Source organism: Harpia harpyja, chromosome 17 (assembly GCF_026419915.1).
Source record: "Harpia harpyja isolate bHarHar1 chromosome 17, bHarHar1 primary haplotype, whole genome shotgun sequence".
Lineage (NCBI taxonomy): Eukaryota > Metazoa > Chordata > Aves > Accipitriformes > Accipitridae > Harpia > Harpia harpyja.
Window position 1 is genome coordinate 3643688 of NC_068956.1, and position 23116 is coordinate 3666803.

Genomic DNA, 23116 nt, shown 5'->3' on the forward strand with positions numbered 1-23116 from the left:
CAATCCAGGCTTTCCTCCCGAGTATGAGCAGCTGTAAAAGTCAGGAATTGTATTTAAAGGCTTTTTAGTAGGAAGGACAGAGAAGCAATAGAACAGGCTGACGTGTTGGGGTAGTGTTCATCACCAGAGGCTCAATAAATGTGTATCAGTAGAGGGTAGGTCAAATTTAGCTCATTTTGGGGTAGGGTGGATCGACAGCCCCTCCCTCTCTTTCCTGTAAGTCCTTCTCCACACTTGGCTACTAGGAGCCCTCTGAGATGACCTGAGCCACCACGAGCACAGTGCACTATGCTTCTGCCTCCTTGGTCCTCTGAAGGTTCATTTTCATGGTCCTACCATGCTCTGATGCAATTTTGACATCCAACGCTTCTCTTGCATGAAAGACAGCAGCAGCACCATGCCTCACCATGTCCTGCAGCCACGCAGAAGCTCATGGCAAGAGCCCCTGGGGCATCTGGACCAAGAAACCCAGGGACAGTGATGACTTGTAATGGGAGTTCATCGAAGTAGGGATGAAAGGTCTAGAGGTTGCGATTAGAGAAGCAAATGCCTTTCAGCCATGGGAACAGACCAGATCCTAGCCTTTCTCCCCCATTTCCTGAATCAAGGACATGTTGAATGTGGCAAGGTTTAGCCAGGCACTTTCAAGCCAAATTTAAAGTATAAAAATTGAAAACTTAAAATTTAAAAAATCTAAATTAAAAACTTAATTAAAATATTTTGTTTTTTCACCCAAGCATTATTGTCAGGGCTGCGTATCACTAGAGCCCTGAAAGTAATGAGCAGGATCCTTAGGGCAAGGACTAGCCCAATTTGCTTATTTATCACATGTCACAAAGGGAGTCCTTTTATCCTGTCTGGTGTCTGGAGAGGGAATTTTACCCTAGGCAGGTTGTTTTTTCTTGGCTTACTCACAATAGCTCAGTGTATCTGCAGCAATGCAGGGAAATCTGTAGCCAAAGGTCTCTGAACTGTTCAGAGAAACAAGGAGATTTATCTTTTCTTTGGACAAGGGTACATGTGGATTCTGGAGCCATAAAAAATTTTTTCAGCAAGAGGCCCTTAGGAATGGCTTTTTTCCAGCTGTTTTCCAGCTGTTCAGGTCCCACCACCAACAGCGTGCATGTTTGGTGCTTTCCAGTGCAATAGCATCTCTCTCATCTCCCAGCCCCGGCCTTTCACACTACTTTGGAAATAGTGATTTACAGATAGGAATTTGGCTCCAGCTGATGGAATATAAGGATTTAATAGGACATCCCAAAAGACAAGGCTAGTTTGGAAAAACAGCTGTGAAATCCAGCAGCTGTGTCTCACCAGGGGAGCCAGGTCCTTGCAAACAGAAAGCTAGCGAGGAGGTGGTCTGGCAATCAAAGATGTGGTTCTTAAATCCCTGGCCCTCAGAAGGGGGTGATTTTTTCCTCCTCTTTTCCACATTTCCTTGGACAAGAAAACTCATCCACCTGGTCTGTGTTTCCATCATAGCCACTAAAGGTCATAGTAAGAAAACGCATTCTGGCAGTTAAATTTCCATAGCAGTAGCTCATTCTCCACTGAAAATCCCCAAACGAGCACTTGTTTCGTAAGGGGAAAATGTTCACTAATGAGGGACTCTTTCCCTCTGCTGGAAGCTCAGGTACCGTCCAGCTGTAGGCTGGTAGTCTGTGAACTTGGTAACTTTTCTCTCCCTCTTTGTGGCCTGCTTGTTCCCCATGACTGTTTTGTTCCAGCTGGGATAATTGCAATAGCTTTCCTTTCCCACTTTTTCCTCCACTTCCCACTCATTTCGCCTGGTTGCCCGTCAATGCCCAGTCTTTCTCTTCCCCATGTCTCTCACTACCACCAATGATCCTTTATGACATTTTGATCTTCTCCCTGGATTCTTGCCCACAGCAAATACTCTAAGAACCATCTTCACCTCTTAAAAGCCTTTTAAATATATTAAATATATTATATATTAAATGTATTTAAATATATTTCCCATTCGTTGGTTGCTCACCACACCTTCCCAGTGCCCCAGTGGTCTCATTTTTGGATCTCATAAATTAACACATCTTGACACTTAATTTTGGCTCAGCATTTTGCCATCTCTCATCACTTTGACCACCCAGCATTTTTCCTACACCAACATTAGTCGTTATACTGACAGCCCCTACAGCATTTGAGTCTCACTAAATCTAGGAGGAAGATATGCCAATGATTTGTCCGTAGGGGTGAAAAGCACAGTCCCTGCTGAGGTAGCTAGCTATTACCTTAAAGTAAAACCAGGGTTACCCTGGCTTGGAAGTTTTTTGGGTTTTGGGGTTTTTGCAGCTTGCAGGCCCTCGCCTTCTTGGTGTTACCTTGCTTGAAACAACCTCTATGAGCCTGTTTCTCTTCTCCATGGCATTATTTCTGCCTGCCTTCAGCAGAACAAATCCCAAAAGGAGAGTTGAGCAGGGCGGTGTCTTCCACGGAAGATTTATCCCAAAGGTCAGGAGGATTTGGGGTGATGAAGGAGTGTTTATGTAGAATATGGGGTCAAGGAAGAGGCGGCCATTTCATAGCAGTCCATCACCACCTGCTGCCCAGGGACAATGTCACCTAGCAGAAGTAAGCCTGAGCCCAACAGCTGAGCTTCATGGACCTCATCTGGGGTGCGATGAACTCTTTGGCAGATACCCATCTTCTCCGGTGGGGTATGGAGGAAAAGTGCTGCGTGACATCCCTGGAAAAGGGGTGTCTGAGGAATTACGGGAGCTACAACAAAGCAAAAATTCCCTTTTCTCTCCCCAGGAGCTGACCCTTATGTGATGATAAAGTGCGAAGGGCAAAAAGTTCGCTCTCCAGTGAAGAAGAACACGGTGTCTCCAGAATTTGACGTGAAAGGGCTCTTCTACCGCAAGAAGCCAGGACAACCCATCATTGTTCAGGTACCTGGCAGGCGAGCAGTGAGCCGAGGGATGGAGACCCTCTCTCACTTGGACCCCCCCCCACCTGCCCTCTCTTCACACTGGCCACAGCGGGTCTGTTCCCCAAGGCTGAGCATCAACAGTTCATGCAGCTCAACCTCTCACCACCACGGCTGAGCGGTGACATCTGGTAAATGCATGTCCTTGGCCCCTCTCGCTTACAGAGCGAACACCCCACACCTCGACCACCTCCACATCTCCAGCTCAGAGCAGGTCCCCCATAACCCCTTCTCCTCTCCGCTGTGTGAAGGTTGGCTGCATCCCTCAAGGAGCTGCTGTCATGTCTGTTTTTCTTTCCCCAGATCTGGAACCACAACTTAATAAGCGATGAGTTCTTGGGCCAAGTGGTGCTCACGGGGGATCCCAGCGACCGGCAGTCCGTGCACACGCTGCACCTCCAGGACAAGGGGAACAGGAGATCAAATGATCTTTCTGGAACCATCGCTGTGAGGCTGCTCAGCAGTAACATTCTCACCAATGTCTAAGTACTCAAAGACTCTTCTTCTGGTGCAACATATGTCTATATAATCATGCACACATACATACATACATATATATACACACACGCACAGAGCCTACCTACCATCTGCAAAGTGTATATGAACTATGCATGCATTCCACTCAAAGGAGCCAATCTTGTGTTTTCAATGTTAAAAAATGGTGCCTTTTTGGGGAACCGCAACGATCCTTCTGCTGGCATCCTCTGCAGCCCCCGTCGCCGCTGCGTGCCCTGGGGGATCGCTGCGAGCACGCTGTGTGTCCTGACAGCCAGAGCACGATGCCCTGATGCTGTTTGTTTACACGGGGCTGGCACGCACGTGCCACCACGCACACGTGTGGCCACCGCGGTCCCACCAGCCGCTTCAATGCGTCTTCGATGTGTCTGCTTGGTTTTAGAGTAGCGTGCGTGGAGTTGCCTCCCGTGAAACTGCCCTTTAATCGCTTCTCTGTGGAGGCACCTCAGCAAAGAAGTGGAAAAATAGATTGGGGCCTTTTGGATGTTTTCCGGGTATGGGTTTGCATACTGCAACTGGAAGGAAAATGCACCAAGGCAGTCCCAAATCCACAGGGGCAACAAGACTAATGGCTCTATCATTTTAGGGACGAGCCATCTCCTCCTGAGTCTTGTTCAACCCCACGCAACCATGAAGGATGCAAAGATGCCAACGACAGTGGTGGGACAACTGTTCTCCGGGGTCAAGTTTTTGAATCGGTCTGGACTCGGGTCCTGCGTGTGCCTCTCGTACTGCCGTGGTGCCTGCTGTCTCCATGTCTTCGTGCAGTCCCCATCCCAAGAGCTCACCCCGGTAGCTGGGGTGGGCTGTCCGCTGGGGCCGTTCGGTGTTTAGATAAGAGGAGATCAGTTCCTCCGAAGGCCAAAGCGTCAGGTCCAAGGGATGGGGAACTTTGCTCAGTGGGCTCCATCTTTACTGCTGCATACAGAGCATCATTTCTCAGTGCCTCGCTTTCCCAAATTGTTTTAAAAAATAGTGGGATATTAGATTGTGCTAGAGGAGAGAAGAGGAGCACTGCTCCCAGTGCAGCCTGAAAATGCTGGGAATATTTCGTTCGTACCAGTGTCCATCTCTCACCTTTAATTTCCAGTGTCCTGGCCTGGAGGATGAGTTGCAGAGTGCTAGAGCCAGTCGCACAAGCACAACCCAAACGCGTCCTTGGGGCCGTGTCTAGGGCCATGCTCTGCTCCTGTTTGCCGTGAAGACTGGGTTTATCTCCCTTATTCCACTGGGTGGCAGAATCCGGCTTCTTACAAACCATCCCAGATAAGCCAAACAAGAAACGCTTATCTGGCCTTTCAGCAGCTGATCAGGGCAGGTTTCAAAGCATTTTTTTTCTCCTGTTGTTTAGGTTGGGTTTTTTTTAATTCATGTGCCTTTAAAAATGGTGCAAGTTAAGGGATTTTCCTGTCAGATTTTCTAACAAGCAAATCTTTTGCAGTCACCTGCATGCAAGTGGAAATGAATAGATATGATGTAATTTTGTAATCTTGGTAGATTTTGGCCTGAGCAGAGTCCTCTGCCTGTGAGGACAAGTGAGCAGGAAAGCCTCCTTTTGCTATAGCAAGTACGGTTTCTGCTTGTCCTACTAAAAGCTCATGTTTGTGCTGCAAGTCTGTATTTTCTTTTAAAGTCCTTAAGGATCTGCTAAGTCTGTAATGTGAAAAGATGTTCCCCAAAGTAACATTACCTGCCAGCTCAATTCTTGCTGCATCCAGAAGCTTACGGTACAACTTCATCGATTTTTGCAGGCTGTTTTTCCCCTTTCCTCATCTTCAGAGTTTACCTCCTGTGGTTATGAATTGGGGTTTTGACCAAACTGCTTATTTTCTTAGGTCTTTTTTTCCAGGACTTAGAGGCAAGCAGTGGCCCACAGGATGCTCTTTCCAGGTCTCAATTATTCCTGGCTTGCACTGAGCACCCTCCAACTCCTGGTGCCATCACTGGGACCTAGTTTAGTTCAGCATCTTGCAGAATTGTCTCAAATGCTCCTAGTTTGGTAAAGTGACATTTTGACCCCAAGGTCAAAGCAAATCCTTGAATTTGGGCAGACTGATTCAGAGATATTTTGATTTTATTCTGGTTTTGTTCATGGGACTCATCACTGAAAATAAACGGAAGCGGCATTTTGGGGCTAGAAGGCAAGATTTAGGTCCTAGGAGAAGATCTCACAGGCTCACGTTCAGAGTGGTGCACGAGAGGGACTGTGATGCCCAAAGATACCTCACCTGGCAGGGAGAAGATCTATTTAGCTAAGGGAGAACATCACAGGAGCTTTGTGCCATCATCATCAGATGGGGGTAGCCAGCCTGCCTGCATTAGCCTTGTTTTCTCAGGAAATCAGGCTACCGATAGCTTGAGGAGATGAGAGCCATTTGGGCAGGAGTGCCCTGACATGTGCCAAACCGCGCCGTGATCCCCGAGGAATGGCGCTGAAGCTTGCTGAGGAGTAGCAGTGCCCTTGTACCCATGGGCAGCCTCCTTCCTTCCTTCCTTCCTTCCTTCCTTCCTTCCTTCCTACAGAGAATCAAGCCATAAAGAGAGGAAAGGCAGCTTTTTAACAGCTTCTTCTTCAAAAAAAAAAAATCATCACACTATATCAGGACCAAAATGTCTTAATATCAGTAATATTTGTCCTTATTTTTTTTCGAAAACTTTTGATAGGTTAGAGCAGAAGCCTCCTTCCCCCTACATTTCCAATAGAATAACAAAAATTACCTTTGTTGCTTTTTTTTTTGTCTTGTCTTTTTTGTAGAGCAGATGGGGGAGAGCAGTTATTGCAATGCCATTCCTAATGTTGATGCCTTTTCTCTTTGAATGAAGTAACAGAAATATTCAGGGGTTTTTTATCTGAGGGGAGGGCAGGTCTGATAAGCACTTTCCAGTCCCTCCCAGGTGGTGTAGGACATGTCTCTGATTTATTTTCCATTTCTTTTGTTAATCATTTCAATGGTTGCAAGTAGCTTGCCGTTATACTCTGTGAAATCCTTTTGACATCTGCATGTTAAAGCAGGCTATGACTTGTCTTCAACTCCAAAGGCACTGACGTGTCATGCTGCACAAGATCAGAGAGTGGTCCAAACAGAAAGCCAACGTTGTACAGCTGTAAACCTCCTATAAATAAATTGTGTATATTTTATTCAGACTCCCTGCCTTTAAACTGCTGTGTTCTTCCAGAATGCTTTTGATGGGCACAAGGTGGCTCTGCAGAGCCTTTTCAATTTGCTTGGTTCACTAAACTCCATTCAAATTATTTTCTCTGCGGACTTTGAGACTGAGGCAAGGTGATCTGCATGAAGGTTTCACGCAAGTTTGCACTCACATTCATTGGGAAAAGCCATAGAGGGGAAGGGTAGCCCCCTCTGACTATAAAACCTTTGCATCCTATACCTCAAAGTCATGACAATGCAGGGAACTTGTTTTTTTGAGCCTCGCCTGACTTGGAAAAAGCTCTGCAGATTGAATAAAAATTAAAAAAAAAAAAAAAAAGGATTACAGGCAAAGCAGCAGGAGGATGTGATTTTTGGATAGCTTTCCCTCAAAGAACAAACCTGCAGATTGCACGTTGGGAGCATTTGAAAAGCGAAAAGCCTGTCCCTGCCCATGGGAGTCTCCAGTCTTGCTGCTGTAACACGCGGTCCCAACGTGCTGGCGCTGGGATCTCGCTCCCACCTCAGCCCCCAGCTCCACCACCTGCCTGTGCTCGGGGTCTCCGCGGCACGGAGGAGCTGTGCCCCTCTGCAGCCTCCCCCTCAAGAGCCTGGAGCAAAAAGGCATCTTTTTTTCAGGCATCTGGAAAAAGCCTTTTTATTGTGGGGTGGGGGCACCCATCCAGATCCTCCTGCTCTTGGGATCATCCCCTGGGAGAAAGTGTGTCACCAAACCCTAGAGAGGGGAAGGAGCATCCTAGTCCTCTGCTTCCATCACTGAAACAGCGTGCGAGGACCGTTCTTCAGGGGAGAGCCTTACAAACATCTCAGCCTCCCAAACGTCCTAATACTCTCCTGGAGGATGTCCTGAGCAACAGACATGGCTGAGCACCTATGGGGCTGTGATACTTGTTGCTGGATATAGCACAAGCGCTCTGGTGTAGACCAGGTGGCTTTACCCAGTCTTGCTTTATGCACATTCAGAAAAAGGTCTATGCAAACCTGGATAAGCCACAAATCATCCTGTAGGCGTGGAGGTCATGCTTCCCCACCAGCATCCACATCTTGGTTTTGCTGGTACTGGGGCAGAGGGCTTGAAAGCGGAGATTGTTTTGCAGCCCTGCCTGTCCCTTTGCTGGTGGTGAACACGGGCAGGGATGCTGGAATTGGTGTGGGACCCCAACACATCAGCCTGGAGATATGGGGAGCTTGTGCATGTCCAGAGACCAGCAGCAGGTAGTAGAGTGGTGCACAGCTCCAGGCAGGATCCCGCCCAGGCTCCCCAAGGATCCTGCAGCAAGCATCTCCTTATCCCTCCAGCGCTGCCATCTGCCAGGGATTTCTGCTCACTAACGTTAAACTAACTAAACTGACACTTCAGAGTCCCTTTTGACCTGCAAGAGCATCTTCATGGAGGAACAGGCATCCTACCATGGTTGCAGGATGACGCTGGAATATTCCTCCTCAGTGTGGGGTCCCCTACAGCCTGCAGCTTCCCACCCTAACACCCGTATACATTCCATCCCCCATATGGATATGAACCTCCTGCTGCTGAAAAGGACCAGGAATTACTAGCAAGAAGGGCTACAGAAGTAGCAGGGCTTTCAGCAAGGGGATGGGTTCATCGCCTGTCCCTCAGAGCTGCTCAGGTGCTACCACATCCTTGGCCAATGTCCCTGGTATTAAATACCCATGGATTAGCCCATGACCTGCAGCTGTGAGAGTCTGTGCTGAGCAGTTCTCCAAAGGCTCCTTGTGCTCTTCAAATCCCACCTCCAAACCCAGTGGTGCAGGCAGAGGAGCACGTCCAGCCCTTTGTCCCTGGCAGAGCCTCCCTCGCTGCCTTCCCACACACCCATGGGACACGTTGGGCACAAGAAAAGGCTGCCCAAGTCTGAAGCCTTTCCAGGCACATCAGATGCAGTCCAGAGCGAAGCGATTCCTGGGCACAGCCAATATCTGCCCTTGTACCCACGCAAACTACATTGGCACAGTGAGTAGGGCTTGGGTGAAACTGGGCATGGCCTCAGGCGGTCATAAATCACCTCTCTTGAGCTTAAAGTCGGCTGGGTCTATTCATAGCTGGTTCCCATGAGAGGGCTGGGCTGCAGCAGGGAGTTTCTAAGGGCTGGGGAAGGGACAGGGTGGCTGTGCCATCACTTCTCCCATATTTTGAGCAGAGTTCCTGGTATGGCTTCGGAGGAAAGAGGCTCCCTCTTACTGCTCCTTACTTCTGCAGCGTCACCAAAAAAATTCAGCTATCCTGGTCCCCAGGAGGGGTTCAGGTGCCCTCATTCCAAAGCAAAGCTTAGAAACACCTTGTGTGATAACACTGCAAATAAAAAGGCGTGTTTTGCACCATCTGCTAGCTAAAATGGCATGCTCTATACCTAAGCAAGAAACCTCGGTGATGCTTCGTAGCACAATTAAAAGCCAACCCCACCTTTCTTAGCAGGAAGGAGAAAAGACACTAGCCCAGATTTGGGCAGGGAGTCACCAGGTCAGAGTTAAGCTTCTAGAAAAAACCTCAGCTCTGAGTTTCCTGGTCCTCAAGGGTTTTTCTCTTCCAGTTTTCACATCTACAAGCGCAACCTGGTGCATTCAAACCAGAATGCCTGTCAGCTCCTGGCCCATCCCACGGGACCTCAATATGGTCCCTTGCACACCCCTGAGACCTCTTTGCATGGGGCAGAGGGATCCTCCCAGCCACCCCTTTACCCAAAAAGCCATCAGTGCACAGCAAGGACTTGAAAAACGCAGCCTGACTCATAGCAGGGCTTTTCACGGCTACCGTGGTCTGGAGCAGAGCCCAGGGATGCAGGAGGATGCACCTTTGGGGTGCGGGGATGCTTGGGGAGCGCGACCCTTGCAGTGTCCCGAGGCTGGAGGTATCACACACCCCCTCACACACTCGTACACACACACACACACACACACACACACGAAGGGCTGGCTGTATCCCGGCTCCTCCCCCGCTAAGAAGCTCAGCGACGGGCAGGGCAGGAGCTGCCTTCTCTCGGTGCCGGAGGCAGCGCGGCTCCGCGCCGGGCACCAGCGCCCCTTCCCCGGCTGCGGCCCCGGCCATGCCCCGCTAAGGTAAGGCGGAGGGGATTGTTAGGTTACACCGGGAGGGACCAGGCTGAGACCTGGGGATGCTCCGGATGGGATGCCGTGGGGGTGCAAGGGGGTGAAACGATTGCAATGGGGTGCAATGGGGAGGGGGGGGATAGGGGATGGACCGGGGGTACCCCCGCCGGGTCTGCGTGGCAGCCAGCTTGCTCCAGAGCTCGGATCAAACCTGGGGAAGGGGCTGGGCTCGATGGGAGGCGGCGGGGGGAGGGCAGAAATGCCCAGCAGCCCCCAGCCAGCTCGGCTACTGCAGCAGGGATTAGTGCCTCGGTAATTTCTAGCTGCTGCTTAATTTAGCTTGGGTCACCTAGCAGTGAGCTGGGGTGTGGGTTATTTCCCTCCTGTGCTGCGGTATGCAGCCCCCCACCCCGCTTTGCTCCACATGTTCATATTCAAGAATATGTCTGGAAATGCTTAGGGATGGGGAGAGGCTCTTGGGGATGTGCCTGCTGCACGGACCCACTGCGGGTGGCACAAAACCCCAGGTGTGCCCCCAATCCCACCGGTCCCAGGACCACCTCGCCCTCTCCCTGCTCTGACCCAGCTCCAAACGAACCACCCAGGAGGTTAAAGCATAACCTGTTCTCAGGCAACTGGTGCTGCTCTTCAGAGAGCAGGAGGAGTTTTTCCTGGTCGCAGAGTAGCACGGCTTGTGTCCGGGCTGTGTTTTGGTGGTGTGTCCCCGGGGTCACACCAGTGCTGGTGAGCAGTGCCCAGGACCTTCTTTAAATTTAAATGTTTAAATTATTAGGACCACCCCCGGGTAGGGATTGCGAGAGAGCCAGCATGGGACAGGGAATTCCCACAAAGTAGTTTGCATTTTGCTGCCTGGTTCAGGAGTACAACGTTATGTGCATGGGCTGTGCTGGATCAGCTGAGCACCATACCAAAGAACACTCCCAGGCTTTCCTAGGATAGTTACAGTCATGATGTCCTAATGGAGGTGGAACTGGCATCCCTTGGTGTCTCTGGGAAGACTGGGGTGTACGGTGGAGGACCTGTCTCGTAGGCAACATGGAGGAAGAGTTTGAAAGGCAACAGGCCAGTGGGTCTAAGATTGCCTGGTTGCCCCTGGTTGCTAAATCCCCCCTGCAGAAGGAGCTGGAGGTGGTCTTCCTGCAGGCCCAGGCTGTGGTGTTGGTGCGAGAGTGCTTTTTTCCATGGTCCCAGCAAAAAGATGTCCAAGAACCAACCCCATGGGGTTAACCTGTGCTTTGCATCAAGATGTTGAGGACATGGCTTGTGTTGCAAGCTGACTCCTCTCCCCTCCTTCTCCACTGTAGGATGCTACGGGTCTTACCTCTCTTCCCATGAGGTGAGGGACAGCAAGGTCCCAACAGTGGTGGTGAGAAGGTATGGGATGGTTTTGCAGCTTTGGACTAAGCTTTGCCAAAGCTTCAGACAAAACCTGTGAGACCCTGTGCAAGCCTTTCCCCTACCTGGTGTCTAAACTATCCCAGGGAAAGCAGAATAGGGACAAACAAGGGGAAAACCAGGACAGCACTTCCCTCCCGTTGGCTGACACTCGCATTGTTTTCACCATTGACTTTGCAATCTCTGAGCTCTGCTGATTTCCAAATACATTTGTCTAAATCGTGTTTAATGTTTAAGTCATGGTGATGGGCTGGCGACAAACTGTCTTTCTTTTCTGCCTGACCTCATTGAAAGCTTTGCGCTTCTGTAAAACCGACTTGTAGGGCCAAAGTCTCTCCTTGGGCTTTTTGGGGTGAGACTGGAGTAACTTTATGAAGTTACAGTATCGCCCCACTAACACCAACATTTATGAGATCTGAATCTAGCCCAGGGACGAACCCCTTTTCCAAGGCAATATTATTTCTAACTCATTTCCCCTCCTCAGAGCAGTCAATTCATCTCGTTCACTGTTAAGTTTCCACGGACCGGGGACTGCTGTACAGTGTTTCTGTCTTACGCTTGCTAACTTGTGACTTCGCAATCCTTGGGTTGCCATGGAAAGGATTATGCTGTGATTAATGAAGGCATTGTCAGCTCGTAGTTTTTTTCAAAGCCTTTCCTGAAGCTGCAGAGAACAGCTTCCAAGCCCGGCAGAAAAGGGCTGACGGGAGAGGCGGCTTCAGGCACTCTCAGTCCTGGGCACATTTTTGGTTGTCTGCACCGACACCATACTCTCAGGTAGCAGTTGCTGCCTCCACTCGCTGCCAGATCAGCTCTGCTGGTCCCTTTTGAGGGTGAGAGGAGAAATGGGGACTTTTATTGTTCTCTTGGGGCAGAGCCAGAGTTTTCTTGCTCCCGAAGTAGAGTGGGACAAGTGTCACTGTACCAAGGGACTGGCAGGATGTGGAGACAGCATGTCAGAGAGCTTTGCACCGTGAAACGCTCCTTTCTGCTAGGTGACGTGCAGGAGAACCTGATATGGGATGAGCCAGTGTGTTTGTGATGGTCTGGTCCCCCAGCTGAGCTGCTATGTAGAGCCAGAAAGCTTCTCAGCACAAAACTGCCCCAGCAGTATCCGTGCTTAGGCTGTCCATCCATCCCCAGGTAGCACCCCCAAGCCCTACTGCACCCGAAGCCTGTGCGCAAAGCCCCTGCTCTGAAAAGCTCTTCCAGTTAGGGTACTGGGAGACAGCAGGGTGCAGTTGTTCCCACTTCACAAGAGGAGTGCAATGTGTGGAAATGCAATGAAAAACAGGCATTTGGAGTAGATTGAGTGCTAAGTAAATATACAAAAGTTCAAAATCCAAAGCAAAAAATCTCTGGGGACCACTTCATTTCTTGGCATCGTGGGCTGGGTCCTCCCCAGACCTGCCCAGCCCGAGCAGCTAGGTACCAACTCCCACCTCAGCCAGGATCCGAAAACTGAATGCTTGATCCCATTGGCAATCTCAGAGCAATTGCAGAAGAGCATTGAGCTCTTCTTGGACCTCAGTCCTAGCAAGTTCCTTTCACAGTGTGTTGGTTCAGCTGCTGCCATCCCCTGAATTTAACCTGCTGTAATAAGCCAGTGTTTGCCTGGGGTGCAGATGACTTGAATACAGTTTCCACATGCATGAAAGGAGTTAAAACTTACGCTTTAGGTTGATTATAGACTTAGAGGCTGCCTTGGGTGGAGGTTTCCACTGCCGTTTCTGCTGCACAAGCAGCCTGGCCTCCAACTTTAAGATGTGTGGGGGAAGGAAGGCTTGCAAGAGGACATGCCCAAGGTTATGCTGAGCGTTGGGAGAACTGAGCCTCTGTGAATCCTGGTCTTGTCCTCTCTTCCCATCTGACACTGGGTTGTATGGTGGGAGCTGTGCTGGGAGGGGGCTTCACCCCAGGAGACAAAGCCACTCACTGCAGCAGTTCCTGACTTTGGAAATGGTGAGATAAATCTGGGGTTATGGCAGAGCTGGAGAGAGGATGGGCACAACGTGAAGGCTGGCAAAGGAGGATAAATAGCAAATGGCAGGTATCTACAGCGCCTGGATGAAGGCAGCTGTCAATGGCACCAAGTAAATGCAAAGACTTTTAGGAATGGTTATGGTTTAGTCTCGTAGTGCTTGCAGGTTGCAGCTGTGAAATACCTTCCACCTGAGAGGGCTTTGCAAATGCTGAGCAGAACTCACCTGCCCGACACACTGAGGCATAAGGAAAAGTTGCTCTGAGCCCTACCTGGGCTGTGCTAGACTTGGGACAAGGATCCATCTCTTGGGCCCAAGCCCTTGTGCGTTCCCCGGGGTATCTGTCATTGTCCAGAGAGCACATTTCACCCCTCTGTTGACTTATTTCAAGTAATCCGAAACAAAAAAAGGCAAAACAGATGTCAGAAGAGGAATGAAGACTGAAACAGCATTGCACCTTTGTGAGTTCCTGATGTGCCTGCAACTGGAATACTGTGTGCCGTTCTGGTCCCTCCATCCCAGAAATGATGTAGGTCAGCTGGAGAGGATTCAGAGAAAGGAAGGATGGTCAGAGGTCTGGAACAGCTTCCACATGAGGAAGGATTGTTTAGACAAAGACTTCAGGCTGGAAAAGAGATAGGAGGAAGACACCTTATAGATCCTGGAAGACCATGCTTGCATGGTGAAGGCAAAAGGAGGATTTTCCTTAATTTTTCTTTGCAATATAAAAATTAGGGAGCATCAAATAAAGCTTATAGAGACCAGGCTCAAAGCAAAAAAGAGTTCACACAACCTGGCATCTGTGGTACTCCTTACTGTAGTACCCTGTGGATCCTAAAAATATTGATGGGTTAAAAAAGCACTCAGACAAATTTGTTGATGAAAAGCCTCTCAAAAGCTATAAAATATATATATTAAAGAAAAAAGCTACCCTTCTTTGGCTCTAGAAGTTCTTGAGCTGCAAATTATTAGTGTCTGGGGGAGTATTACGGAGTAGTGCCCCTAAATCTTCACCCTGCTTTTATAATGCTCTCTAGGCATCCTCTGTTGTCCACTGTTAGAAATACAATAGATGGGGAGCCCACAATCTGAGTCCAGTAAGGGCTTTTTTATGTGGAGCTCATGAACTGGTGCTTCCACTCATCAAGACTTGTTCATGCCCTGAGATCCTCTTTGGAACAATTCTTCTGAGATATTTGCCTCGCTGCTCTTCTTAGTTGGAGAAGATAAGGTGTCAGCCTCATCACTTTAGTAGCAGTGCCATGTACTGTGTGGGTCGAGGAAAATAAAGCCTGTTCTCTTCCTTTTTCATTGAAAATACTTTCATGCCAGCAAATACAGAGAGGAGCTTAATGGGATTTCTTGCAGGTTCTATATCAGGTCTCTTGTAGGCCATTAGGGAATTGCCACAAAGATGGTGATCAGCTAGATCACCGCCAGAAAGGCCGGGGTTTGCGGGCATTTTCCTGCGAATCCCAGAGCTGATCCATGCTGTTGTTAGGCTGAGGTTTGCTTTGCAAGTCAGCAAGATGTTTTTCCATGTGCCCAGTGTGTGTTGGTGTGGGGGAGTTTGAGTTAATGCCGACGGGAGAGGCTGGGAGAAGAGAATGCTTTGCCTCTTGGTGGCACCGAGTTCCCAGTCTGGTCAAAGGTCCCACTGAGCTCCTGTGGGACCAAAGAGCTTCACAATAACAGCGGGGAGCACCCACAAACCATAACACCTCCCATCACCAGAGATAGGGTCCTCTTGCCTGGCTGGGGCTGTCGGGAGGACAGGCAAACCTCCTGCATTAGGACAGAGGGGTGCAGCAAGTGCGTGTTGTCCTGAGTCGGAAGGAGCCCTGCAAGTCTAGCTGGAGTGCCTCAAACTTCTGCCTCCTACGTCTGAGCCTTTGGGTGTTTTCCAGCATCAGTGGTGGTTGTCATTACATTGTGCTGCCCCAGCTATTTCTGTCCTGCTTCCTCTCATCCCTCAGCTTTGCTGGATCAGCGCCATCAAGGCCAGCAGATTTACCCTGGGCTGAGACGAACTCTAGAAACCACACACACACACACTGGGTTTGTCTCTCCTACAGCCTGCAGAAGGTTTCGATCTGGAGAAATAACGGGGGTGGTTATTTCATCTGTAACCTCTGTGCAAGAGCCTTCCTCAGGCCCATTAAGCTGCATGCAGAGAGCTGTCAGAGTGACCAAGACGATCCCCCTTTGCTCTTCAGCTCCTCTGCTCAGCTTCTTGGATGCTTTCAATCCCAGTGGAACAACAGAGCCAGGATAACCTGGACTTCTGTGGTCTGTTGTTTGGAAGTAAAGCCCAGGAAAAGGTCAGGAATAGCTGGCTTTATGGCGGGGCGGTGGTGGGGTTGTATGCTGGAGAGCTGCAAGGGCCCACAGCAGTCTTTGGCACAGACATGAGTTAAGCATCATATTGCTGGAATTACTGAAAGTCTCCATGAGCTGTCAACGGTGTTACCCATACACCTCCCAAACATGCCCCCATGCCAGGCTGGTGGTACTACGGCATCCTTGATTCAAAAAAAAGGATGGACAAAACTCTCCAACAGTCCTTTAGGATTTCCTTTCATTTCTGCAGGCTTTCAGAGCCACCAACTATCTCAGAGCACTTGGGGTGCTGAGACACAGCCCACCCAGGGATCAGGATCCATAGCAGGAACTATTAGACCTTTTACGTAATTCAGTAAAGCGGTACACGGAGACTTATAAACAATTAATGAGCAGGTCAGCCCAATCTGCTGTCATGCCAGGGAGGTCTCTCAGAGCAGGTATACTGCAAGGACACCATCCCTCCCATGTAAGAAATTGCTTCTTTCCAGCACAGTACAGGGGAATCTTTGCCTGGTGATGCCACCAGTGCTTGTGGGTGATGGAGCAGGTCCTTGTGCCACAGGGAGGAGAGTTTCTGAGAGTGCAGCTGTATTGCTCCAGCAAGGCACTGAGATGCTGCTTTCTCCACTGCTAAATGTCATGCGTGCACCCAAAACATCAGGGGGGAGACAAGAGAGCACCCAGTGATCTTGGCCAAGTCGCTGTGAGAGCCGTGTCGGCTTGGGGTACCGTGACAGGGCAAATCAGGACTGCTGTTCATTCAGGTTAATTGTACCAGTGCAGATTAGGGTGGTGGGTAAGAGAGGGTGAAAGCTGTTTGGGAAACCTTATTGCTCTTTTAGAAATAACCCTCTGGATCTCCCCCAGTCCCTGTTATATCTGGGTTTTGCACACAGCAGGCTACTGTTTGGAGTAGCAAACCAGGTCTTTGTCCTCCCAGTGCTGAGCTCAGCAGTCAGGGAAGATATTCAATAAAAAGGGCTGGAACAAAAGTCAGGCTTTTCAGGTACAGCTGTGATGTTGAACTCAGCCCAGGGAGTGAGACTGGTCTCCAGTAAACACCCATTTCTTATGTGTAGCTGAGAGCAAATCACAAATAGCAACAGCCACCCCTTTCCTTGGAGGAATATCTCAAAATACTGCAAACGAGGGTGGGAAAGGAGCACCTTGTTAAAACTGGAATAAATTAAGTACCTGATTAAAGCCGGCTTGCTCATCTAGTCTGATTTCCATAGGAAACAAGGCTTGTGTGGTCACACTGCCTGTCTCTTTAGATGTGTCACCTAATCATGGTAGTTTGTTGACCAAGTTCACTCCAAATTTGACAGCTGTAGCACAGAAATAAAGTTCCTAGGCACTTCATAGAAATATGCAGGCGGGCCGAGGAGAAACCTAGCACCCTGCAGCATGGTGCCAACTCCCATCAGACACCAGAGAGGCCGGGTAGGGTGAGAAAGCTGTCCTGGATGCCCTACCTGTGGGAAAGGCTTCTTGGGGGGACTATGCCCTATTGACTGTCAAGAAATCTTATTGTTTGGAGTTTCGTGGTTGTAGATGAGGCTTTTGTTAGCTCTGCTGCTTGCAGAGGGACTTCTGTCATTATTTCTGGCTCTGCTTTTCACCAGGTGGGAACTTGGCATGGAGCAAAGTCACTTCACCCCCTGGAGCCTCCAGTTCTTTCGCCCATCCAGGCTGCTTGGGGATGCACGGACTTTTACTTTATACCTGTGCAACACCTAACATACAGAATCATAGAATGGTTTGGGTTGGAAGGGATGTTAAAGATCATCTAGTTCCATGCCCCTGCCATGGGCAGGGACACCTTCCACTAGACCAGGTTGCTCAAAGCCCCATCCAGCCTGGCCTTGAACACTGCCAGGGATGGGGCATCCACAGCTTCTCTGGGCAACCTGTTCCAGGGCTTCACCACCCTCACAGTAAGGAATTTCTTCCTAATATCTGATCTAAATCTACAGCCTCAGATGTTCTTTAGTCTAACTCTGCTTTGGCAAAGACCTACAAGCATGACTTCAGCTCAACCAGTTGATGTCCTTGAAAGCACGGGGCATCCCATGTGCTGAAGCACACCTAGCAACTCGGTACACCACAAAAATGTGAAGAGCAGTAGGCGGAGCAGCAAACAGCCCCCGTGACTCAGTTTCTCCAGCTGCAACATTAGTATAACATTTTGCATGTGCAGCCAATGAGTCAGGGAGCATGTGTTCCCCTTTCATCGGGGCTATTACAGGGCTGATGTCTCCCAGCACTGCCTCATGCTGCCCTGAGGGATGCGATGGTGATTGCACCAAAGGCACCCTGGAAGGGCAGAGCAGAGTCTCTACTTAATTTTTACAGTCCCTGTTCAAGCAAAACACCCTCTGGAGTCATCAGGGGTCTCAATAAGATAAAACAGGGCTGGTATCTTCTGATTTGAACCCACTTAATCCTACTAGTCCCTGCATTTGGAGCCTGACCCCAGCTTCTCTGAAGGGCCGTCCTGAATTTCTCCAGGACCACAGGAGATAAGAGGATAGTGTTGGGGCAGGCGGAGGGAGGATTTCACTGAAAATCCTAGCAAAGGGGTTCCTGCTGAGAAAAAGCCTCACAGGATTATAACAGCTTGCAGAAGCCCTGCTCCAGCCAGCACTAATAGCACTGAAAGGAGAGAGCCCACACAGCCAAGGCCCCACCATTAGGGACCAGCAAGAGTAGAGGGTGAGACAGCTGCTTATTAGGACAATTTAAGGATAGAGAAGATCAGAGGAGCTGCCTTTATTAAAGGCATTTCGATCCGGAGTCATAGGCATAGACTTAGGTGTCTGCAAGAGGCACATCGCACCTTCCTGGTTCTCCTGCGTGACCTTGGGGAAAGTCACGTCCTCCCTCCATGCCTCAGTTTCCCTCTGTGTGAAATGAGGATAGCATCATCGCCTCCTCCATAAATAGGCTGGGATTTGTGAGGCAATAACACAGCGTAATATCTCACTGGAGTGATTACTAAAACAGTGGCTGCAGTAAAGACTCTCTTTAACTAACCTTTCTATAGCAAAAAAAAAAAAAAAAAGCAGCAGTGGGTTAGTAATTAAGTTATTGGACTGAGATTAGTCTGGCGTTCAGATCTTACCTCTGCCATACGTTGTCTGGGTGGTGGCAGATCATCTAGAGACTGTTTTGAAAGGGAGCACTTCGCCCAAGTACCTAAATCCTTCTGAAACCACTTCAGGAACAAACTCCAGTGTGCCACGGGACAAATCACCTGACACCCCATAAATTTCCTTTTGGGGCCCTGGTCCCAGCCTGCAGTGGGTGCAGTGCTCCTTCTCCTGCCCTCTGCCTTGGAGCAAGGTCTCTGGTCTGGTAGATTCATGAGATATAGAAAGCTTGGAGGGCCAAGGAGATGTTCCAGTCCAATTTCCTTCATAACATGGCCCAGTTATTCCTAACTGGAGCCAGTAATATAGGATTGGCCAGAGTATACATCTAGGGGATATATGTATCAGTCTATATAGGGTATATATACATGTATACACACTTTCCCTTGGATCTTCATGGAATTGTTCTCAGATTATAGACACAGTCTTTGTAGCTGCCTGAGCAATACAACCAAAGGATTAAACCTGCACCTGAGCTAAGGGCTAAAGGCTGCAGGGCTGGCAGAGCCGGGATGGCTGAGAAGGGTGCTGCCTCCTGAACCTGGCCCAGAACAGGACATGCCACATCTGAATCTGCTCCCACATTCATGCATTTGTTGTAAAACACATCAGCCTGAAGTCAACCACCACATCTGCCTGAATACATCGCTCTGTCAATGGCAGGGGTTGAGCAGCCCATGAAGGAGCAGGTCCACGGTGACCCCACCGACACTTGGTCTGCTCAGCCCAGGCTAGTTGGGGTTCCCTGAGCATGGGTGGGCAGGGTCTGAGCTCTGATCTTGGCACAGTGCTGTGCGGACATCCCAGTGAGCTCAGGACCAGCAAGGGGACTTCCAGTATAGCCCAGCACTGTGCAGAACAGCCCTGCTCCAAGGAGGAGAGTCTTGACAGCATGTTCATGTGTTAAATCCCCCTCAATTTCAAATATAGGCTTTACTCCTAATTTGTTCTTGTGATGTGCCAGGGCCCATGTGTAGACCCTAGCACGACTGGGAGTTCATCTATGGCTAAAGAAGAGATGAAAACAGATTGCAAACACCCTTTGGCCAATCTGCAAGTGCAGCATTTTGCCTAGATCAGCTCAGCCTGCTAGGTCCGGATTATGCTGAAATTACACCTGACCTCCTTGCAAAAGGATACTTTATTTGATTAATTATTGTGGCTGTTGAAAAATACTCAATCACCGGTAGAGGCTGGTGCACAAAAGGAAATTGCCCTCCTCGGGAGGCTGTGCCGAGCGCTCTGCGGCGGCGAGCTGGGATCGGATGCCACCGTGGTCCTTTGTTCTGCTCTGGCTACGTGAAAGCGCAGGGAGGGAGAAGAGGTCAGGTCTTTTGTTCAGCTTCTCTACCTGCCGGGCTTTTTGGGGGGGTTGAATGCAGGGCAAATCTATTGAACTTCCTGCTGGAGGCTTAAAATATTGATGCCCGTTTCCTGACTACTCTCAGATGAACAGAGACTACATATTGATTCTCTGAAGTTCCAGAGAAGGGAGTTTTCTGCGTTTTTTTTGCTCTAATGTAGCCTTTTTGGTGGTACTTATTCAGATGAGGTGTCTCTCGGTGGCACTGCTACCAAGACCCTTCAAATGGTGGTTTGAGAGCCAAACCAGTCCCACAGAGTCAGCTAAGTGGTCTTTTGACATATTCCCAGCTGCTCGGGGAGCACAGGGATAGGAGAGAGGAGGGGACATCCAAATGAAACCAGTCACCTCAGGCTTCCTTGGTAGTCAATGGAGAGAAATAATGCTGACTTCTCAAACGGACTGAGGGAATCGGTTCTTGGAAGCACCTGTTTGTCCCCATAGTCATGGAGGTGATCTCGGTTGACTTGATCAAATGCTGTGTCTGTATCTGAACAGCTCAGTCCCACTTTGGGTGTCAGATTGGACTTGGAGCACAAAAAAAGAAGATCGAGAACCACAAAGTCACCTAAATGACAACACTGTCACTGGTGAGAGGACAATGTGTGTGGATTTGGTGCAGAAAGCCACAGCAGAGATGTGTAATAATGAACTCTCATTGTAGGATTTGCATGCTTCTGTCTTACTCCGTGGTCCCCAGGCTCATGTGTATAAACACAGGTGACACTGATATTAGCTCCCAGCTCTCTTGTGATCTGTGCTTGTGGCCAGGAGGAGGCAAGGGAATGCTCAGGCATTGCTTCACACCATTCCTAGGTAGTAAGTGCATCACAGGACGGGCTCTTGGCTTTGTGGAAGCTTTAGCTTTTGTCTTGAGCTCTGTTTAAAAACACATTCTAATGCTTGCAATGTTTTTTGCTTAGTTTCTTTTAATACTGTAAGACATGTCGTATGAAGACATGGCGTTAACTCAGAGTGTTGCACTCTTGGTACAGCTAAACACACATGCTGTATCAGCCTCACCGGGGAACTGTCTATCTTGTCCTAATCCAAAATATGGAATAGTTTGGGTAACTCTTTTAGGAGATTGGTACTGGCATGCAGAGGACCAAACAAGCTCTGAGATCCTGCAGCTGGCGTTGAGTCTCCGTGGTCCTTTCGCTGACCGGTGCGATGCTTTGCAAAGGCAAACAGGATAGCACAGCCTAGAGCTGTCATCGCGGGCTGTGATTAACGCCTGCAGCTCCTGGCAGAGGAAGGCACAGAGGATCACATTCCTTTCACCTGCTGTCTTTCAAAACCTTTCACACCCAGCCTCCTCCAGCGAGATCACCACCTCAGCATTTCATGACGTTCTGATTTTCAGCTCAGGGAAATCAGCACAGTTGGACTGAAGTCAGTTGTGTCTCAGACATTTCATGCTGCTGCGGGTCTGGCCAGTGAGTTTTTTTAGCCGGGTCAAAAGAAACAACAGTGTTTACATTTTTAGCCGATCAATAGTCAACCTGACCAATGAGGAGAGCTCAGGACAAGGTTTAAGTGCTCAGTTTTCAGGGAGAAGCCAGATTTTTCAGAAGCTTTCAGTTCTACCTGAGGTCTGTTGAAAATCAGGCCCTGATTTTGGGTACTGAAGTCTTCAGCTGGAAACTCTACCTACTGCACAATGCCTGACACCTCTCTGTCACTCATGTTGAGTAGATTACACCCAATTTATTGGTGGTTTCAATTACGAGCATCATTTCCCCGGGTTTCAGTTGCACTTGCAGAATGACAGACTGCAATGCATTAGTGCTGCACTTTCTTCCCTGAGCAACTTGCATGAAAAAAAACCCTGATGTTCAGAAATGCAAATTATCTGTGTATCGAATGCATCAGGACTACTCCCATCCTGGGCTGTTTTACTGCAGTAAGCCACCTTGACGCCTGCAGTCTTTTCTCCCTTTAGTTATTTGGCTAATTGATTAGCAAGTTGGCTGTGTTCTTCTGTGTAGGAAAGGTTGGGTTTACTTCGAGTGGCTGGAATTTTCTGGTTTGGAGATCCCAGGTCTGCAGGATGATTGGAACATCCCGTCTTGTAAAAAAAGCAACCAACAAACTACCAGGTCTTCCCTAAGAACAGCATCCGCCCACCAGAAAGAGAAGCCCAACGGGAGTACCCTCAAATCTAATTAGTACCTAATCCTGTGGTTCTCACCACTGTAAGGCTGAAAGCTGCAGGAATAGCTAGGCAAAAATCTGCATGTTCCCTAAAACAGCCCTTGCAGGCTGTGACTAGACACTGAGGAACCTTTCTGAGGATCCAGGGCTTCACAATGGATCTTTACCCCCAACTATCACCTATAGCTTTACGTGTCAACTTGCAGCTCCGCTTGAATCTTTCCCCTCAGTTGTCCAGGCAGCTGGACCTACAGCTGAGCGGGAAGGTAATTCTTTACACCAAAATGCACCTCTTGTTCCAAACAGCTATTCCTTTGTCTCCTGATCCCACTGGAAATCTGGTGGCCACTCAAGGTCTGATCCAAAGGCTGTGGGAAAGGCTTTTCTTGACTTTCAATGAACTCAGATCAGAGTTTTTCCAGGAAAACATGCTCTGTGCTGATCATCTCCCAGGGCATACAAAGCCTGCAGGCATGCTGTGTCATGGATGCACCGGTCACATGAGAAATGGTAATTCTAATGTTTTCTACAGCTTATTACTGTTGTGACCTGCCTTGCTGAGGTGACAGCTTCCTCGCATTCCTCCCATCACCTGTCAGCATGACCTCAAGCTGATCCATCCATGCGGAGGCGGCGATTAAGACATAAACAAGGGAACTTTCTCAGCACGGTGGCAGGCAGCATGCTGGCCAGGTGGTGCTCGCTGTGTCCCCACATCTCCATCACGAGAGTCTCATACTGTTTGCTCACTTGTAAAAACTCAGAGAGTGCCGTCCTGTGTGTAAAAAAATCAGCAAATACTCTGGGTGAATTCCTGTTGCCATTGCAGTTCAGGGGAATGTTGTTGCTTTTAATGTGAATGCATCTTTTCTCCACGTTAAAAGAGATGATGGGTAACAAAACCAGAAGACTGGATTTTACTCTCCATGTAATCTGCACTGGAGGAGTTCGAAATTATTATTTCTTCTTGTGAGGATGAAGATATTTGTGCCACAGGAAGGGAA

At 49.1% G+C, this 23116-nt stretch overlaps 2 protein-coding genes across 8 annotated transcripts in view; both read left to right on the forward strand.

Moving 5' to 3' along the window:
- CAPN5 (calpain 5) overlaps window positions 1-6608 on the forward strand; it is a 58895-nt gene extending 52287 nt beyond the window's left edge. For all 4 annotated transcript variants that reach the window (XM_052812408.1, XM_052812407.1, XM_052812409.1 and 1 more), the window contains 2 exons: window positions 2773-2909; window positions 3251-6608. In XM_052812408.1, the coding sequence (XP_052668368.1) occupies window positions 2773-2909; window positions 3251-3433 (320 nt within the window). In that variant the 3' untranslated portion in view covers window positions 3434-6608. The remainder of the gene's footprint in view (window positions 1-2772; window positions 2910-3250) is intronic.
- A 2985-nt stretch (window positions 6609-9593) lies between these two features.
- Window positions 9594-23116, forward strand: part of MYO7A (myosin VIIA) — a 103355-nt gene continuing 89832 nt past the window's right edge. For all 4 annotated transcript variants that reach the window (XM_052812669.1, XM_052812670.1, XM_052812671.1 and 1 more), the window contains exon 1: window positions 9594-9708. The gene's annotated coding sequence lies outside the window, so the exon portion shown is untranslated. The remainder of the gene's footprint in view (window positions 9709-23116) is intronic.